The sequence below is a fragment of the Bacillus rossius genome, chromosome 3, assembly GCF_032445375.1.
Source record: "Bacillus rossius redtenbacheri isolate Brsri chromosome 3, Brsri_v3, whole genome shotgun sequence".
In the NCBI taxonomy this organism is placed as follows: Eukaryota; Metazoa; Arthropoda; class Insecta; order Phasmatodea; family Bacillidae; genus Bacillus; species Bacillus rossius.
This window is the reverse complement of record NC_086332.1, coordinates 61,752,805-61,772,555: the sequence shown is the minus strand read 5'-3', so window position 1 is coordinate 61,772,555 and position 19,751 is coordinate 61,752,805. Positions and strand designations below refer to the sequence as shown.

The 19,751-nt window shown below is 38.2% G+C and overlaps 1 protein-coding gene across 1 annotated transcript in view; it reads right to left on the bottom strand.

The window, feature by feature from the left end:
* The window catches only part of LOC134530776 (uncharacterized), a 32,879-nt gene extending 14,398 nt beyond the window's left edge, over positions 1-18,481 (bottom strand). Inside the window, exons 1-6 of the mRNA XM_063365963.1 lie at positions 18,368-18,481; positions 14,111-14,306; positions 13,744-13,813; positions 12,814-12,879; positions 9,157-9,222; positions 5,612-5,807 (exon numbers count right to left, since the gene is read on the bottom strand). Coding sequence (XP_063222033.1) covers positions 5,639-5,807; positions 9,157-9,222; positions 12,814-12,879; positions 13,744-13,813; positions 14,111-14,285 — 546 coding nt within the window. The 5' untranslated portion in view covers positions 14,286-14,306; positions 18,368-18,481 and the 3' untranslated portion in view covers positions 5,612-5,638. The remainder of the gene's footprint in view (positions 1-5,611; positions 5,808-9,156; positions 9,223-12,813; positions 12,880-13,743; positions 13,814-14,110; positions 14,307-18,367) is intronic.
* Positions 18,482-19,751: the final 1,270 nt, after the last annotated feature.

Below are 19,751 nucleotides of genomic sequence, written 5' to 3'. Positions count from 1 at the left end.
TATTTGGTAAGATTACAGAACTTATGTTTGTTTAACATGGAAAAAACATATTTATATTTGCATGTTTTTTTTTTTTAAATTTATTATTCGTAACATTAAAAATTTGTTTATGAAAAAAATTTCTCACCATTATGCCAAGTTATTTATGTAATGAAAACCGTTATTAGATTAAGATGCCCAGGTTTATATTGTTAAAATTAATAAAAGTGAAAAGTTTTTCTGTTAATAATGAGTAATAACTTGTGTTTGTGCATATTTTGTCAACTAATACCTACTCAGAAATATATGGAATATTTGAAAATATACTGGGGTAAAAATTACGAAAATAATTATTTAAGATTTTCTTCCCAAGGAAAGTATTATTACAACCTACACGCTGGTCGTAGTCTAGTTAGTCCTGTAGTATTACAAATATCTGACACAAAATGTGAAAACAAAAGTAAACACAACAATCATGAGACAATATAAATGGAAGGCACCTGTCGATCCTGGTTTGATTCACGGCAGGAAACAATGATTTTTCGCAAGTAGTAAACATAGCATACTTGGTGTGAGGGTTTACGCGGAGTACTCCCCCTAACCAATACATTCCATCATTGCGATAAGATCCTCCTTTAGTTGTCAAATGTTAATTATCATCATTGAGGGATGTTTAAATATGGTGTTTCTTATTCCTCCAGAAAACGTTGCAAATATAAATATAAGTCAGTAATATATTAATATTGGAAAAATATAATCAAATTAAATCATAATTGGCTAATTTTTAAAATGTGAACCATTTTCAAACATGAAAGACATCTTTCGATAAAATGTAGGTATATTAATTATTTATTTTGAAATTATTGTGATACATTATAATTGTTATGATCTAATTATGTAATTATTTTACTTATAATGTATCCTCAGTAGTAATTAAAAACTGATATTAAAATTAATATGAAATTTTAAAAACGATAGGGTAGCACCAATCAGTCGCAGTCGTGTGTTCATAGCCGAAGGACGTGAACTGAAACATATTCTGATTTTGTTTTTATCGGTATAGTGAATTTTTCAATATTAACTCATCATTATTAGATCACTCTGATTTATTGGGGTTTCCGCTACCCCAGTACATATAATGATTTATCTTTAGATCAGCTACAGGTTGTTAACATTTTTAAATTGCCTCCCAATAAAACGGGACCCATAATGGCTGCCAACTGGTAATAACCTCCAATTGGAACATTCAAGTTAGAAGTCTTCAAAATGGACGATTTACTGAAATCTGTTGAGATGCTGTTCTAAGGCCAATTACCTGAAGAATAAAAATATGATTCTCAAGACCTTACTAATTGATTCGAGATCTGAAGTTGCAGAGATCAAACAAGAACTAAGAGATATCAAGCAAGTTTGTGTTCTAAAAATGAAAACTTTAAGTCATATAGTCAAACTCTCAAGAATTCTGCTAATGGTAAGAAGGTGGAATGTGTTGAATCTCCTGGTAGCTTGGGTATCGGCAGTTCTACTCATGACCTACTTTTGAGTCAGCGTGTAAAGTGCGACGTCAGAAGCAGCGACAACACCCAGTCTATTGACCAAGACCAAGACGAGTTCACGGTAGTGCAACACAAGTATAAGTCCAAGATAAATGCAATCCTCGAGGAAAAACGTTATCTAGAATGGAAGAAAATGCCCATGCAAATGAGCATTAAAAACATTCCCACTGTAAAAACAGTCACCAAAAGCATTCATAAAAACTAAGGCCCTTTTTGTTATCTGATTGGATTTTCTGTGCAAGAACAAGAAATCAATGAATACATTGCCAACGAGCACAATCTATCCCAATCCCATGTAAAAGTAGCAAAAATCCAGACCAAATTCACTTCTTAAGCTTTATTCCATGTATCTGTCCTAGGTGTAGATTTTACTAGAAACAATAAGCAAGTGTTTAATAAGCCCCTTTTATGGCAAACTTCATCCTGAACAAATTACCAGCAATGTTTCTTCCTCTCTTACTCTTGAACAGTCAGCAAGTCTGAATACTGCTTCGAGTCCAACTGAGATGCCTGGAAGAGTATCTTAAAATTCTTCCGTGCAATGTAACCCCAAGGAGTGGGTATTCTTTTATCAAAATGTCAGAGATCATAGAACAGAATCACTTGAATTTTTCAATAATCTTCTCAACTTCCTCTATGATATCACCTGGTTTAATAAACATAGTCTAAATTCACATTATTTCACAGACCGTTAGCCTTAGAAATTATAAGAGATGCTCTATTGACAATGAAAGAACTTGGCGGCTGTGTTTTGATAGCAGTCAACAAACTTTAATTTTTCTTCAGTTACAATTTATTAATACCTTCGATTACACTAGAATTGAAGCGGTGCGGGTTAAAACTAACATAGTCAAATACATTTGTTATTCTTGGAAACATATATTTACCTCCTCAGACAACTACAAATAAATGTCAATTGTACTTCGAGGCTCTTGAAGATAAACTTACCTGTTATCAAGATTATATAGTAATACTTGGTTATTTAATGTTCCTGGTGTGGATTGGTCCAATAAACAGAAAATCTCTGCTTAATTTTTCATTTAGTCTTGAACTAATACAGTGCAATAATACTTTTACCTAAAATCTTTTAAAACTTTATTTTACCAATTTATCTCAGTGCACTGCCATCGTCTGGGTTCTCACGTTCGAGATCCGGCGTAATTCCTAGCGAGAAGGCTGGTTTTTTGCTGAAAATGTGTCCGGGAGGGCGCCAGGCTAGCTCTATGGCTAACCATGAGGGGTCGTTGGGTGCGAATGCCCCTGCGTGGCCCGCTAGGAACGGCGGCGATGATCGTGGTGTGAGGGGTCCCTGGTTATTGGTACACTACTGGCCCTACACAGCATAGCATAATGATTAGAGGCACTGGAAAATCGTAAAAACGATATAGGCGCGAATAAAGGCGACAAAATGGTTTATCGGCGAATAAACGCTACAATCCCGTTTTTAGAAGTAAGTATTATTTTTCAAGTAATATTAAAATTTCAAGTAATATTAAAATTTCCAGTAAATTTTAGGTTTACCTAATATTTTTAAATAAACCATTTCTTATTATTAACGGCCTAACCTCATACAATAAAGAACATTCTTTATTTTATGCATCTTCTTACCGTGTTTCAAGATTACCTAATAAACGGTGACGATGGCGAGCCATGTAAACAATCAACATGATCTATGAATCTTGTAAATAACACGAAACACAATTTAAATACGCATAGGCTTGCGCGGATACTTGGTTAACGGCAAACGTAACGTACGACCCAAACAAATGTAAACGGTTAAAGAGAGATGTTTATTTACGCGCATGAATATTTTCACGGGAAAGAAAGTGAAATGTAAAAACATTGAAGCGGCCATGTTTGCAAACGTGTGCGTGCGTGATAATAACACAAGCAATCAAATTATTAACTGTTAAATGACAACTAAAATATAAAAATGCATTAATTTAACTTTACAACACACGCAGCTTATATTTGGCAACTACAAAAAAAAAAAATTACGAAAATCTACTTCAGTCAAATTCGTTAGCACTTTAACGGGAAAAAAAAGATGGCAGCAATGTAGCTCTATGCTTTTGTTGCTCATTTGTTGAACGTACCTAGTGTTTACTAATTTCCTAACCCGAAAAACAAACAGTAATCTGTGAATCTAAAATATTGCGCTGCTATTCACAATAAAATTAAGGTTATTAAATTCTGTTTTCTGTATCGCGTTCGCGTGCAATGCAGTTAGAACTATAATATATATATATATATATATATATATATATATATATATATATATATATATATATATATATATTACCATTATGGGACGGAAAAAATCTGTTACGGTGCATTCACGTGCAGAGCAATACAAATCGCATCATTTCTACATTAGTGACACTAACATACTTATGTGCAAAGCTTGCAACATCCACATAAACTGGGAGAAGAATTAAAATTAATGCTATATAAATGCTATATGGCAAAATATAAATGCTACAAACAGCCATTATAAACACTATTTTCCAGTGCCTCTAATGATGATCTCTAACTGGATTGGGGAAGTTCACAAAATAACGTACACGAGTCTGGTTTACACTGTCGTAACACGTCGCGCACGGAGTGTGCAGAGTGGACGTTTAATTGGAATTGGCAGTTACACTTGCAGTTGCAGTTACACTATTTTTCCCAACACAAATTACACTATGTTGACACTGGGCGCTCTGACGCGCCGTCCTCACGCCAGTCGAGGTTGGGGGGGGGGGGAGGAGTTTGATTGGAGTCGGCCAATCCCGTAAATTGCGAACAGCGACGGCCGGGCCCACCTGTCGGCTCGCTATGAAATTTGTTAAGAGTCCTTAAGTCGCTGTGGCCGGTGCCTGTGCACTTCAGCGATTAACCAAACGTCTGTGATGGCGGGAGTCGGCCCGTGCCGTATGCCGCACTGCCCCGCGTAATGCGAATTGACCTAGGTAACCTTCTAACACCCGGGTCATCATCCCTTGAAACGTGGCTAGGGCGTATTTTAACCCAAAGGGCATGCACGAAACTGGAACTTCCGTCAGACGGGAATCGTGAATGCTCTCTTCTTCCTGTCCTCAGCTCGTATGGGTACTTGCCAGTAGCCGGCCTTCAGGTCGAGCGTGCTGAAGACCCTAGCTCGACCGAGTCCGGCCACGGCGGCCTCGAAACTGATTTGAGGCGGAGGGGCACTGATCGTGATTGCATTTAACGGACGGAAATTGACACAAAAACGCAATGAGTTGTCTTTCTTGGGGGCCAACACCACGCACGCGTTATAATGGCAACTTGAAGGCTCAATCACCCTATCCTTGAGCATGTCTGACACCTGTTCGCGAATGGCTCGCTGCTCGCGGAACCTGTAGCTTCTCGGGGACTCGTGCACGGGGTTGTCGTGTGTTGTCGGGATATGATGTTCTGTGACGGTGGTGCGTCTCAGGGGGTCGGTTACGCTGAAGACGTCTCGCCTCTCTGCTAGCACGCGGTTGACAGCTGTCTGGTATTCGAGAGGGAAATTGTGTTGTAACTGCTCCAAGGTTAAGCTCTCCGCGTGTGCTTCAGGGGTGGCCCCGATAGCGTACACCGTGAGGCGCTCTCAGTTACCAATGTGGACTCGCGTGGGTCTCATTTCTATCACCGCCGCCTGCTCTGCTAACCACGGCTGGCCTAGTACGATCTCCTCGTGCAGGTTCTCAACGACAAGGGCAGTCACTGTAGTGGTGAAGTCCCGAAGGCTTACCTTGAGCTCAGCTTGTCCCACTGTCACTCCTGGTTGGGTACTGGGTGCTAGTTGCTAGTCTCAGCTCGGCCTGGTGTAGCTGCAGCGTGCCGGGTGGCACCAGGGTGTCGTACCAAGATACTCTTGACTTGGGGGTTAGTGTGTTCATAGGTACAATACGCAAATAGTTTTTCATTGTATTTATTTTACTTAAAATTTTAACTCTTTGTAAGAAAAAAAATTGAGAGTATCTGTTTTAGTATCGGCAGAGGTATCGGAATCAGTGGTGTTATCGGAGTATCGGAATCTGTATGGGAACAGCCGCACTCATAATCGGTAATCAGTGAAGTCATACCTGTGCACCACTAGTCCTCCGACATGACTAAAAACAGGGTTTGGAGATGACACCCCTCCTTAGTAGTTCTGCTTCAACGTCCGGCAGCGTGTCGTCCGATTCCCAGTCGTCAGCTGTAGCCCAGGTTTCAGTTGGTAAAGCTGGTACGCCCATCACGCTGGTGGCCAACTGGTTGTCCAGCTCACCCAAGTCATTCCTAATTACACCAACATTCACTCAACTATAGAATCATATCTACCATAATAAGCATATCTACCTACAATGCTGCAATGGTACAATGCACATCGTAGATAATATTGACCACATAGGGAAATACAATTAATTTAAATTCTAATAGGATGTCGAAGAACAATTTAGAAAACATTTAGCTATACAAAAAATTCCTTTGTTTGTAGATAATGAGCAAGTTGTAAAATCACAATTTAAATGCTTTTGATGTTGCGTATGATATTTAAATGATCATATCATCTGCATTCCAATATAAAAGAATAATTTAATAATTACAATTAGTTGGCTTGTCTATTGTTTCAGTAATTATGTAAATGTGTTACTTCGAGCCAATATATTACAACAAGAATCTTAACTAAAATAAATGTCATTATGATACATAAACAATAAAGGCCGGGCAAAACCATCAATTGTCTTTCCGAAAGTTTAAGTTACAATATTAAACATATGGAGCCAATATACACATACTAACGCATATATTTATAAATACATATGTACAGTGGAACCCCGCAATTACGTTCCCATAATAGCATTTTCCAGTCAATTAAACCATTTTTGCTGGTCCCGCCACTTGTCCTACGTTTAAACTACATCCACGCTAATCAGTAATCACACAGTAAAATAAAATGCCTTCTGGTGGTATACACCGTTATCATCGGATAAAGCGCTTGTTGTTACATCAGTGGTACTGGAAGGAATGCAAGCCTTGCATGAATATGGCTGGGGAATCCAGGGCAAGATATTGTGATGGTGAATTGGGCTGACAGCGCGTCCTACTGCGCTGCCCGGCTGTGCACGCCTCGTGCAGGCCCCCCACATCATTCTGTGGGCCCTGTTCCCCCTCTCCTTTTCCCTTACTCAACAAGAATAAAATTTGTTTGGCCTTTTTTGTAAATTGTTTTAGTTGTTTTATTTTTTAACCTTATCACAATTATTTTTCAAACGCACATTAAAACTAGTTTTAAGTCAATGTTAAGATTGTCATTGTAAATTTATGTGTAATAATGATAAAAAAATTATTTAAATAAATGTATTACGTAAGTTGGTGTTGTTTTTGCTTTGCACAGTTGTAGATTTAGACACGTTCTGTACAAACAACATATTCAGAATCATATTACTCTGGTGTAATATTTCATCGGTACTACTTACTACAACTAGGCCTACCTGGTTGTTTTCTACGATTCATTTAAAATTTTCTAATTTTTTTGTTTAGTTTTTTTTCTTTCCTTCCCTAGACCCACGGGCCCCGTTGTTGTAGCAACAGCAGCACCGGCCATGTGGGGGCCCTGGCCTCGTGACTCAGGCAGTGGTGCAATCTGCCGAGCGATGTTGTGACTACGTAGGAAAACACGGGCACGGCGATGAACCGGCCGCGCGGCCAGGTTATTGTAATAACAAATGTTGAACAAAACTTCAAAAAAAACTTCCCGTCATGTAATTTTCCTGTACGGGCGTTGTAATAGAAAAACATAGTTTAAAAAGGGGCGCGAAATGTTTTCACGTGGCTGTAGTCCTGTGACAGGCTGTGAGCTGCCCGGCTGCGCGGTGAATGTTTAATGTAGGTGAGTTGAATTGTGTGTAAATGTATTTTCTAATATCTATTTGAGTTTTAATATTGTATTAGTTATATGTTACGTTTTTATTAGTATATAACCGCTACATAATGTTTCTAGAACAATGAACTTGGTGTGGGATGTATTAAAAAGAGAGAAGCACATGAAGCCTGTTATTGCAAGTGAGAAAGAAACGGGGTTTCCCCACTGAAAGAGACAGAAACGATAACTCTTCAAAATGTGGGAACCGAATGTCAAATGTGTGATAAAATTAGAAAGAGACGGAGAAGGGAAAGTCCCGGACTGTATGGATGAAAAGGGTGTATCCAGCATGTTCTTTTTTAGTTCAGTCGCTGTAGGGCCGTCGTGCCGTGAGGCCGTGTAGGCGGCAGCCAGAGATTTTCTTTCTTTATTCTTGGTTTCAAATGTTTTATTTTATTTTAAGTTCCAATAAATGAATTTCATCTTTCTTGTAACAATATTCTCAGTTTATTTCAATAAGCAAATTGTAACAATCTTTCTAAACCTAAACTGTTCTTAACAATTTAATTTGTTTGTTTGTTGCCTAGTGCGGAATTTCTGATGAGAGACGCTAGGCAAGATGGCACTTACTTTTTTTTTATCGGACTTAATTAATAAGCTTCATGGTCATACAATCCTAAGGAACTACCTACATTAAAGGCAAATACACCGAGGTGTGTGTAAGTTGTTATTGCCGAGTACCAGTGGACTAATAAAGAAATGCCCGAGCTTAAATCTTTTTTTTTGTATTTTATGTATTTATACATAGTTGCTGTACTTTTTTAAAATTAATTATTTATTTATTGTGGTATGTATGCGGCGACTGTAATTGACCAGATTATTGATCCTTTGAGGAATAAAAGAGTATTGTTAACAGTGTTTACCTCTGCCTGTTTATTTACAGTACCATGTCCCGGCTTTATCCTGTAGAGGAGACACACAACAAGGAAATGAGTAGTACCTCTCATCTCTACCTGGAATGTCAATTTTGTTATAAATTTTAGTGACACGAGCTACGAGTGAAACCCCTTGAGGACAGAGTCGTGACAATATCATTAATTTAATGTCACAGAGTCAGTGTTGGCACCAGCAGCAGAAGCTAACTGAGGTACAATATTAGATTTGAATCCAACGCCGCCTTTTTTTTACTGGTAACTACATAACCACAAAGTACAAAAAAGACAAATGACTGATCAATATGACTTAAATTATAGCCACCAAATATTACAATGGTGAAACATTTAATCACATACCCCTTTATTCCACAGTGAGCTATTACTTCATTTTCATAATAGTCCACCTTAACAGTCAATGTGTGTAATTTCGCAATCACTAAGGACATATGTAAATAGCTTATTATTGTTAGGCAATACACCGTGTTTAAGTAGGGCCTCCTCCATGTCATGCATATCACAACCTGGTGAGATTGTAGCAAGGTTTCAATAGACCCCACATCAACAGCCAAAATTTTTTTATTTGTGAGCTGTGCACAGAGTAGGTGTTATAAAACCACGCCTTTTCCTCGGAACATATTATGGTAATTTCCAGACCTTAGCAGAAGCATTCTTTGTAAGCATCAACGCACCATAGTGCCCAATGAGTGTGCAACAGTTTATCAACTACTAAGTATATGGTTCAGTCTCAGCCTAGTAGCTTCACTGGAGCGGGTGTTCAACCACACAATAGTGGTTATACATAAGAGCCATCCCAGGTACATTGCTTTGTCTATAAAACTAGGCTCACCCTGCGTGTCGGACACAAGAATGTGAGCGTGGATGGTCCTCCTCTTCCTCCCACCGTGTGAGGGCCCTGTAACATAGCAATTCACAGTTTATTTCAACATTAACATTCTACATCAAATTTTTTACAATGTAACATCCATCAAAATATTTATTCAGTACTAGGGTGCACCCAGCTTGTAGCTGCCCCAGAAAAATTAATTGTGGAAGTATTAAAATTGATTCCATTTTATGTACTTACTTAATCTATTGCTCTAGCTTGGACAATATGTTTGGATTTTCAGTCTTCAACAAAAGCAAATAAACTTCTTGACCTTTTCAACTTGTGAGCATTTGACATAAAACTTACTGTGTGAAAAAATTTGATTTTATAGGTTGAATCTGCAGACTTGAAGTGATTGACCTAGTGCCATATTGATGCTCATTGAGAAAGCAAGTCGAATGGGGAGCTGCACAATCGTTTTAAATCAAAAGGCATGTCGATGTGAATTATGGTAAACCTAATGCATGTAATGAGCACTTATTCTCCATTTGACGTTTCCTTAAGAATATCTGGCTGAAATACATTCCAGCACAATGAGGGTGGATTTTGTTCTGCAAGAGAATTACTGCCACGCAGACTTTCCATGTAAATGTATGCTGTGGCAGTAGATTAAGAAACGTTACTGAATATCGGCAAAATATGTTTCTGCCGATTCGTATCGGTACAGCTCTAGAATAAAAAACCAGATATTGGAATCATTCCAGGAAACCTAAAGATAGTATTATGACATGCACACAAAAAAATTCTTCTGAATAGCTAAAATCTAGTACATGAAGGATACTAAGAAAGAAACATAGTACGAAATATGTTCATTATGTTAATACCATGTAACTTATTAATACAACCCGTTCAGCCTGTTGGAAGGATCTTCCATCTACGTTGGTAAAAGTTTTATATCACATTTAGTAATAACAGGTCAATCCATGTTACCTCACTTCTCCAGTAATAATTAGTGTAATTAAAACAAAAATGTATACATGAATGTCATTTACATTAATGACAACTTATTATATTACCTTCTACCAAAATCCTTCACTGTCAATTACATTAGGTTATGTTCATTTATTATTAAGGTCAGCCATCCCTTAAAAGGGCTTGAAAAAAAAAAATTAGTTCGAGACTATAAGAACCCCAATAACCTTGATTTATGTAACCACAATTCACGTACTGTACTTGCACTTTGGTTTCAGCAATTTGTTAACTTGCCTTCCAATGCACATTTTTATGTTCACATTGGATATATTTTGCCTTATTATTCCTTTCCTTATAACTAGGTTAACAAATTTAATTTTTTTTTTAGTATTTATTATGTCCCATGCCCACCAACAGTCAAGTGACTTTTACGGTGGGCATGACACACTTATACATACAATACTTAGAATAAACACAAAATAAACAAATAAACATAAAAACTTAATAGTTAAGAATAATAAAATAAAAATTACAAACCGAAAAAAAAGAAAAACAAAAACAAACAGCAGACATCATTAAAGACATTAACAAGACAAGGCACCAGGTAATTAACACAGAGATCAAAATTTAGTAAAGGAAATAAAATATTATAAGTACCTATCTGGGTGCACAAGTAACTTCAGAAAATCAAAGTTCACTTTGTTAAAGTTCGTAACTAATCTAACAACTAGATCGTTTTCGTGGAGGGTACATAGTCATGAAAGTGAACGACTGTTGGAATGAGGAATTTTCAGAACTGTGTTGGCCAAGGCAAACTTTCATTTAAGTTTACAATTATGGCATATTTGGACAAAAAGAGCATCAAAATAGTTCCTTCAATTTGAGAGTGTAGTGAAAGTGGGCTGAGAAAAATTCTTTGTGTCAAATAACTTGATAATTTTATTTTGTATACTTTCTATTTATATTGTAATCAGACATATTTAAACTGTTTCAAATAATTCAAAAATATTCTGATTTTCACCTAATTAAAGCGAAGTAAAGTAGCTACTTGTATTGAAACAAAACTATCAGCATAGGAAGTTATACATTTAATTAGAGCAAAGGTACAGGGAGCCTAAGAATTAATATAGGCAACATATTTATGAAAGTATAATTTAGACTCTAAAATTACGCCAACATCTTTGATATAGGCAACTTTATCAATCAATATGTTATCTATTAAGTAGTCCAAGTGAACTGAACAATATTTTCTAGTAAAAGTTATTATCTTGGTTGTATTGTGGTTTGAGGTTAACCAAATTTGCAGTACACCAAATGTTAATACGTATAGCCTACTTTAATTCCACCATGTGGAACACCAGAACAGGCTGAATTTGAAGAGGAGTTGATATTAATTATACATACAAAAAAAATTCTATCTAGATAACTGGAGAACCAATAAACAAAATTATCATCTAAACCTAAAGGAGTTATCTTTCTATGTAATAAAAGAGTGATTGACAGTGTGAAATGCCTTGGCAAGATTAAAATAACAAACATCTGCTTGGTCCCTATTAATGAACTCAGTGTAGATGGGATTCAGAAGGGAGATTACATTCGTGGGGGTTGGACATATCAAGTCTGGAGCCATGTGGCTTACAAGAAAATGTATTACTTATTTCAAAAGTTAATCACTTACAAATAATTTATCCAACAGTTTTATAACACCCATTTAATAGTGAAAATATGCAGTAATAAGAGGAAGTTAATTTAGAATTATTGTGAATCGGAATAATTTTGGCAGTTTTCCATTTGTAAGGGAAAACTTGTGATTTGAGACTAGAATTAAAAATATGTTGTAGAAGAGTGGCTAGTAAATTAGAACCTTTCGGAATCAAATTTGGTATACCATCGAGACCACATGATCTTGAAGATTTTAATGTCTTTATACTCCACAGGACTATGACATTCAGTAATTTTAGTAAAATATATAACATCATGAAAAGTTTCTGAATCAGAGATATGTGGATCATAAGTAAATGAATCATATACACTGCAAAAAAAATATTCAGCAAATATATTTAACTCCGTAGGTTCACTGGAAGTAATACAATTTAGTTTAGGTGATAATTGAATGCGAGACCAACTGTCATTAATTTAATGTAACACCAAAATCTTTTAGGATTGTACTTGATGCTGTTGCTGATTGACCTCGAACAATGAATTTTATCACGTATAATTAAAAATTAGACATGTTTGCGATAAAAAAAGAAGAGAGAGAGTAATAGAATAAACTATTTCTTTTAACCAGTACCTGTAAATGTGTCTTGGATTTCAATGCTCTGATTAAATCTCAGGAGAACCAGAAGGGGTTTTAAGGATGATGTTTCGTAATTAGTGGGAAGAAAGAATTCATAATTTCATTTGAATGGTTATATATTTGTCCACAAGATCGTTAGCATCATATCATTTACAAAAATTAGAAGTCATGATTTTTTATTGCATTTTAAAAACAAATATAGTTACCATTTTTATAGTTCTTGTTAAAATGGAAGATAGTTTAGTATTACGGAGGAAACATGTTTTATACACATCCTGTGGTATTTATGCCTAAGTATAACTGTCTCAGAAATTATGGCACAGCAATTTAAGATAAATACACACACACTTTCACCAAGGAAAAAGTGAGAGCTACATTATGCTATGGTATTTAATGACAAAATTTACCTTGAAGTGTTCTTCAGGCAATTGCCCAACACTCTTAGCCCTCGCCCCGAAAGATGCAGCCCGTCCCTATAAACAAGCATACTTAATACATGAGTTGAAGCGAAACCACACTAAATGTGATAGAACATGCACATGTATAACAAAACAAGTATGAAAGTCTAACGAACTGATTACCTCCAGCAGACACATAAATGAGTAAAACGTTTGATAACTTTTCTATGAAAGGTTATTTTCACATGCAGAGATAGCATGTACACAACACGCCGACGCTGACATTCTTCAGGGTTAAGCCCTCCACGAGAGGGTGTGGTGGTCGCAGTGCCCCTTTCCCGTATTGAAGTAAGATGTATTGTTAACATTCTGTCTCCCCCCCCCCCCCCCCCCCCACCCCTCAACCCAAATAATTTTTTTCTGTAGATTAACATAGAACTTCAATTATGCGAAAATAAGTTATTAATGCTTCACTCACAAAAATTAAGCAGGTCTACCCATATAGGACCCTAACTTTGCCGAAACCAGCTCTAATTTAAAATCTAATAATTGAATTACTGCTTTCAAGAAAGTATAATAGGATGAGAGGGATTGCCCTATTTGCATAAGTGTTTGATATATTCTTCTTCAAATACCTGTGGCACAGATTCCGGATAGGCTTAAAGTGTTTTGTTCAGCGGGAAATTGCCATGATGCTTCGGACATCACAACATTTACATGTTTACACTTAATGAACCTGCTGGTTCCCATCACTAACATGGGTACAAGCCCAAATGAAAAAAAGTAGAAGCACTTGCAACTGAACAACATTAACTGCAGCACAACCATATGCAGCAAAGGTCGTCATGTGCAACAACGTAATAATACAGAGTAGGAAAATTCTCCTTTTCAAAGTGGCATGCTGTCAGTGTATAAAAATGACATGTCTAATGTACACACCTTTCAAAATAGTTGCCAGGAAAGTTGCTGGCCATCTTCCCAAAGTCGACCAAAAAAACAGTTTGCCGGCCTGGAAGAAAAAAATGTTGAAGTACGTGTACTACATAATTGTGCAAGTGCACTAACAGTGTTAACATTTCGTACTCTTTCATCAATAAAATCAAAGTCTCTTCTTTGCCCCCCTGTATTTTCAGTTTGTTATATGAATTAATATGTTTTAATGTTAACTGTTCATCATTGAAAATGCATGTAAAGACACATTTGATTATCTATGAGAGTAAAGAATACCCAAAATGTAAGCATTCAGTAATGGAACTACATTTAAAAGTAACATACATAGGATTACATTAAACTATTCAGTACTTACGACCACGGCTCTGAGCAGTGTCCACAACTTTCCGTAGATGGCCATTCCACTTCACTAGCAACTCATTCGTCTTTTCCCTTTGCACGATCCTCCGGAACGGGGGTACTGTAACGAGCAAAACGTTCCTCCTGCGAATAGCCATGAAGCAGAGAATGCTTCTCAGCTTCCGCTTCATGGCTTTTATGGTTTCGCCTTTCTGGAATCATTAATCATTTATTCAGCAAACACAATAACGATTTGAAGTGGCTAAAGGAGTTGAATATCTTTATCAGTAAAGTAATTTAGAAAATTTATTTTTTAGAGTTGGAGAAATTGATAACTTTCCAAACATACATGAGTCTATAAAGGTATTTTTGTTTTCTTTGGATTTCATTGCATTAAATATAAAATGGTGGCTATGAAATGTAGGTACTTCATACTGAGGAAAAAAATCAACAATCTTTATTTGACAGTAAGTTCTCTTATTATGCAAGCAAATAATCAAAGTATGCAATAAACATTAAGAGCAAGGGGTAGAGTTAAATGTTTGTAATTGGTAATCTTTCCCAAAATATTTAAGTACTGTAACAGAAAAAATCTACTAAGCAAACACTTGACTTACCACAATGTCGTTAACACCCAACAAAAGGCTAACATTCTTGTGCAGCTGGCCACAGTGCACCAACCTTTTTACTTTGTGTAATACCTACTTGCTGGAGATTGTGGCCAGCTACACAGGCTCCTACAGTCCATTTGATTTTTCCTGAAACACCAAAATGTTTTCTGAATAAAAGTCAAATATCAAAGACAAATAAGATCATAATATTAAAAATTCTTAGGGACACAACTGACGTAGTAAAACCATGTCCATGAAAAAAAAAAAAAGACAGACAAAGGGACTGCTACATTTATGTTTTATATAAATATGATACAAAAGCATCAATACTAAAAATAATGTGTATTACGCACTACAGTTGTTGTGAAAATGTAATCTTAACCGCAAATTACTGCAGTGGTAACTACTTATTGGAAATAACTGAATGAATATATGGTCTAAAGCACGGGTGGAAAGATGGTGGTTAAAAGTTTGCATCTGTGGAATGATTCCATTTGGAAAGACGGGAGCAAAAGCTACCATTTATAAGAAATAATTGTGTTATGTGTATTGTCCTTAGAAAGATAAATGTATGTCCAATTAATACAGCGTGCCATACCACTCAAAGCTGTAACGCCAAACCAAAAAACACAGAAAAATGTACTTGTGCTGTACATGGAGCAGAAACCTCTGTCAAAACGAATCTGATATACTATTGTGTACTCAAATGTGTGCTTTTTAAGGTGAGGTACGTCTCTATAGGGTACGTAATTCGAGTCACAAATAACTTCTTGAACTTGGCGATTTCGAAACATTGGCAGTGAATGTTGCTAATTTAACTGGGCTGTACATGGAGCAGAAACCTCTGTCAAAACGAATGATATACTATTGTGTACTCAAATGTGTGCTTTTTAAGGTGAGGTACGTTTCTATAGGGTACGTAATTCGAGTCACAAATAACTTCTTGAACTTGCGATTTCGACACATTGGCAGTGAATATTGCTAATTTGACTGGGCTGTACATGGAGCAGAAACCTCTCAAAACGAAGCTGATATACTATTGTGTACTCAAATGTGTGCTTTTTAAGGTGAGGTACCTCTCTATAGGGTACGTAATTCGAGTCACCTTAAATAACATCTTGAACTTGGCGATTTCGACACATTGGCAGTGAAAATTGCTAACTAAACTGGACTGTACATGGAGCAGTAACCTTTTTAAAACGTATACTATATCCCCCCCCCCTCCGGTTCATAAACATATTAACATCTTTGAAGTGTTTATAATTATTTAATTTGTTTATAATAAATTTTCCTTGTTAAATACATATTTACCATATAATTTCCTTATGTCCTTGCACTGAAGCCCTGGATCATTTTCGTTCGATTTTATCGTGCTGTACTATAATTATGGTACGCATTGGAAAACGAATCTGATATTCGAATCTAACTTCACTTTAGTGGTGTGATCGGGAGCCTCGTTCAGGTGGGCTGTGCACTGACACGTACGGTACCATGGCAGTGATCCTGTCAGCAGGTCTACATTTTTGGGCAGTAGGCAGTGTGCGCACACGAGCCCCTAGGTGGTGCCTGCATGTTGTTGAGGTTGTTCAGGTCTAACGTTTACTGTTTACTATACTATAGGGCTGGCTAGTGTGCGCGCGGCGTTGCGGTCAGCGGCTGGACAAGTTCCCGGACAGCCGCACAAAGCAGAGGCCGAGAATGGCCACGGCGCAGGCGGGGTGGCGGATCGGCGCGCGCAGCGACGGCCGAGGGCGCCCGGACAGTCGCACCTTTGAATATATATACTGTATACCCCACGAGCAAATTAAAAATTATGTAGGTATCTTTCAAACGAGCAAGTTTGAGCAAATGCCATTTTCAGGGCTATATAGGGTACATATTAGGGTACCTAAAAACACAAAAATCTGGTTGGGGGAAATCGGGGGAAATTTTGTAACTCAAAGAACAGTTAGGTTTACTTAAATTTTACCGTTATTTTATTAAAATACGTTAATATGCAAGGTAGTTGTAGCTTTCCCGATACGAAATATGTACCCTAAGAATCAGAAAAGAACGTAGATTAAGCTAGTACCGATGAGAACTCTAAAATGTTGAACCAAAAGTGAGTGCATCAATCAATAAACGACGTTTTTATTACCTAAATTTTTTCTGAAAGTTGAATTTTTTGTCTTCTCTCAATTACTGTGCAAAAACTATTCGTCATAACGAAGTGATTTGTGCAATTCTTTATGCCCTGGACACTTATATTTCAAAATATAACTACAGGATTCGCGAAAAAAAAATTATTAATTTTAAGACTTTTGGCCAGGGAATTCGGATTTGGCCCCACTGTGCGGCGGCTGAGAGCGCCCGGACAGCCGCACAAAGCGGTGGTCGAGGATGGCCGCGACGGAGGAGGGGATGCGGATGGGCGAGTGAAGCGGCGGCCGAGAGCGCCCGGACAGCCGCACAAAGCGGTGGTCGAGGATGGCCGCGACGGAGGAAGGGATGCGGATGGGCGAGTGAAGCGGCGGCCGAGAGCACCCGGACAGTCGCACAAAGCGGAGGACGGAAACGGTCGCGGATGTGTAGGGGTGTGGAGGGGTGCGGATGATGACGTCAGTGGTCCACGTCACGTTCTGGGCCGGAATGTTCGATGAGAAGGGGGGGGGGGGGGGGGGGGGGGGGGGGGTTGTTGGAGCCCCTTTGTTTCCTCGCCACGTCACTCCGGCCTGTCTGACCCTAATCCCCTTTTCCTGCGCAAGATGGTCGTCCCGTGTCCGCGCTGTGGCCAGAAAGAAAAAATGGACAGATAGATGGTTTAAAAAAAAAGTTTTTCGTGATAGTTTTCGTAAAATGAATGTTAAGAAAATCTTGAATTTTCTGTCTTCGCCCCACGCAGCGGGCGCCAAATGCCGTCGTCCGAGTTCTCGCGTTCGAGATCCGGCGTAGTTCCTAGCCAGAAGGCTGGTTTTTTTGCTGAAAATGTGTCCGGGAGGGCGCCAGACTAGCTCTATGGCTAACCACGAGGGTCGTTGGGTGCGAATGCCCCTGCGTGGCCCGCTAAGAACGGCGGCGATGATCGTGGTGTGAGGGGTCCCTGGTTATTGGTACACTACTGGCCCTACACAGCATAGCACGCTGATCTCTAACTGGATTGGGTAAGTTCACAAAATAACGTACAAGAGTCTGGTTTGCACTGTCGTAACACGTTGCGCACGGAGTGTGCGGAGTGGACGTTTAATTGGAATTGGCAGTTACACTTGCAGTTACAGTTACACTATTTTTCCCTACACAAATTACACTATGTTGACACTGGGCGCTCTGACGCGCCGTCCTCACGTCAGTCGAGGTTTGAGGGGGGGGGGGGGGAGTTCGATTGGAGTCGGCCAATCCCGTAAATTGCGAACAGCGACGGCCAAGCCCACCTGTGTGGACTGCGGCTCGCTAAGAAATTCGTTAAGAGTCCTTAAGTCGCTGTGGCTGGTGCCTGTGCACTTCGGCGATTAACCAAACGTCTGTGATGGAGGGAGTCGGCCCGCGCCGTATGCTACACTGCCCCGCGTAATGCGTTGTGCGGGGAGTTTACTTTTAAGCGGCTGGGATAGGCCCTACACCGTAAAAGGACCGGGCGCACAAGGAGAGTTAATTACAAAAAGGTTTTGAAGAGTGACTATAATTACCAGGAATGAAATCGGTGAAGACAATGGTTGAAGGCTCCCCGTGGGACGCACATCCGTCTCGGCCCACGATTCGCTCGGTACTGGCGTCTGGCCCTGCCGTAGAGGTGGGTCGAAAAGTATCAACCTGATACTTTGTCACTGATACGCGCCTGTATCAGGAACGGCAAACGAGTACACTTGAAAAGTATCAGAACCTTTAGTATTAGTATAGAATTCACCTGGAACAACACCACGGCCAATGAGCGCAGTACCCGATCGCAAATGACGGTCACTTGGGCGGAGCTTGTGAAAGGGGAGGGAGCAGGAACGACGAATAAGGGATAAAGAAGGGAAATAATGTAGGGGAGGAAGCGCAGGGGAAGGCGTTGAAGCCTTGAAGGAGAGGCGCAAAGCGATATTGTTACAAGCAGGGCTGCCACTCATGGGTTTTTCCACCCAGATCTGGGTTTTTCCAATGGTGTTTGGGTTGCTGGGTTTTTAAATAATGCATTCCAACAATTCTAGGTTTTTTATAATTTTAATTATTTTTATACCTAAATCAATAATAAAGGTAGTAGCTACTGTATCTGTTGCAATATCTGTTTGATAAATGCAAACAAGTCTCTGTGTTTCACACACAAAAATACATATAAACACAAAACTAGTTTTCAAGAAGCTAAGTCGAATATTAAATTAGACACATTCTTCAAAGAGGCTTGCAGAACACAAAACCAATGCAACAATTAACCTTCAAACCAATCTTGTAGAATCAGACTCTGAATAAAGACTAACGTACATGATGCAGTTTTATAAAAACAATTACCGGTTTAAAGAATGCAGTGATGGTGTTTGTTTTGTCATGTATATATTTGTAGGTTTTTTTATGATATGTGCTGGTCCAAGAATTACTTATACAGCCATTTTGCTGCAGTGTAATTTTCTTGTATTGGTTGTATTTAACAGTTTTCAGTCTTGTAAGGTAACTAATTGTTTTATATTAAAACCAGTTATGTTTATATTTTTGAATTAGTACGCAAACATTTTCAACGATAGCATTTTAGACGCATCTGGGTTTTTTACCCATGTGTCGGGGGTTTTTTTTGTAGGTTATCTAGGTTTTTCATGAATATCAGAGTGGCAGCCCTGGTTACAAGTCGTTTTGTTTATTGTCCTACTTCAAAGTACGCTCAGTGCCCAGTGCGTGCACAGTCTCGTTCAATGATAAAACTAATGAAATTTTAATATTAAAAAGTACATTAATACAAGATATAATATTTATATTTGTGCACCTAACAGCTATGAAAATGCAAATAAATTCTCAGTTGACACTAATAACAGATGTAATCAACATATGGACTTTCTTTTTTCGAAAACAATTAGTAACTAGTGTTTTTATACATTAAAA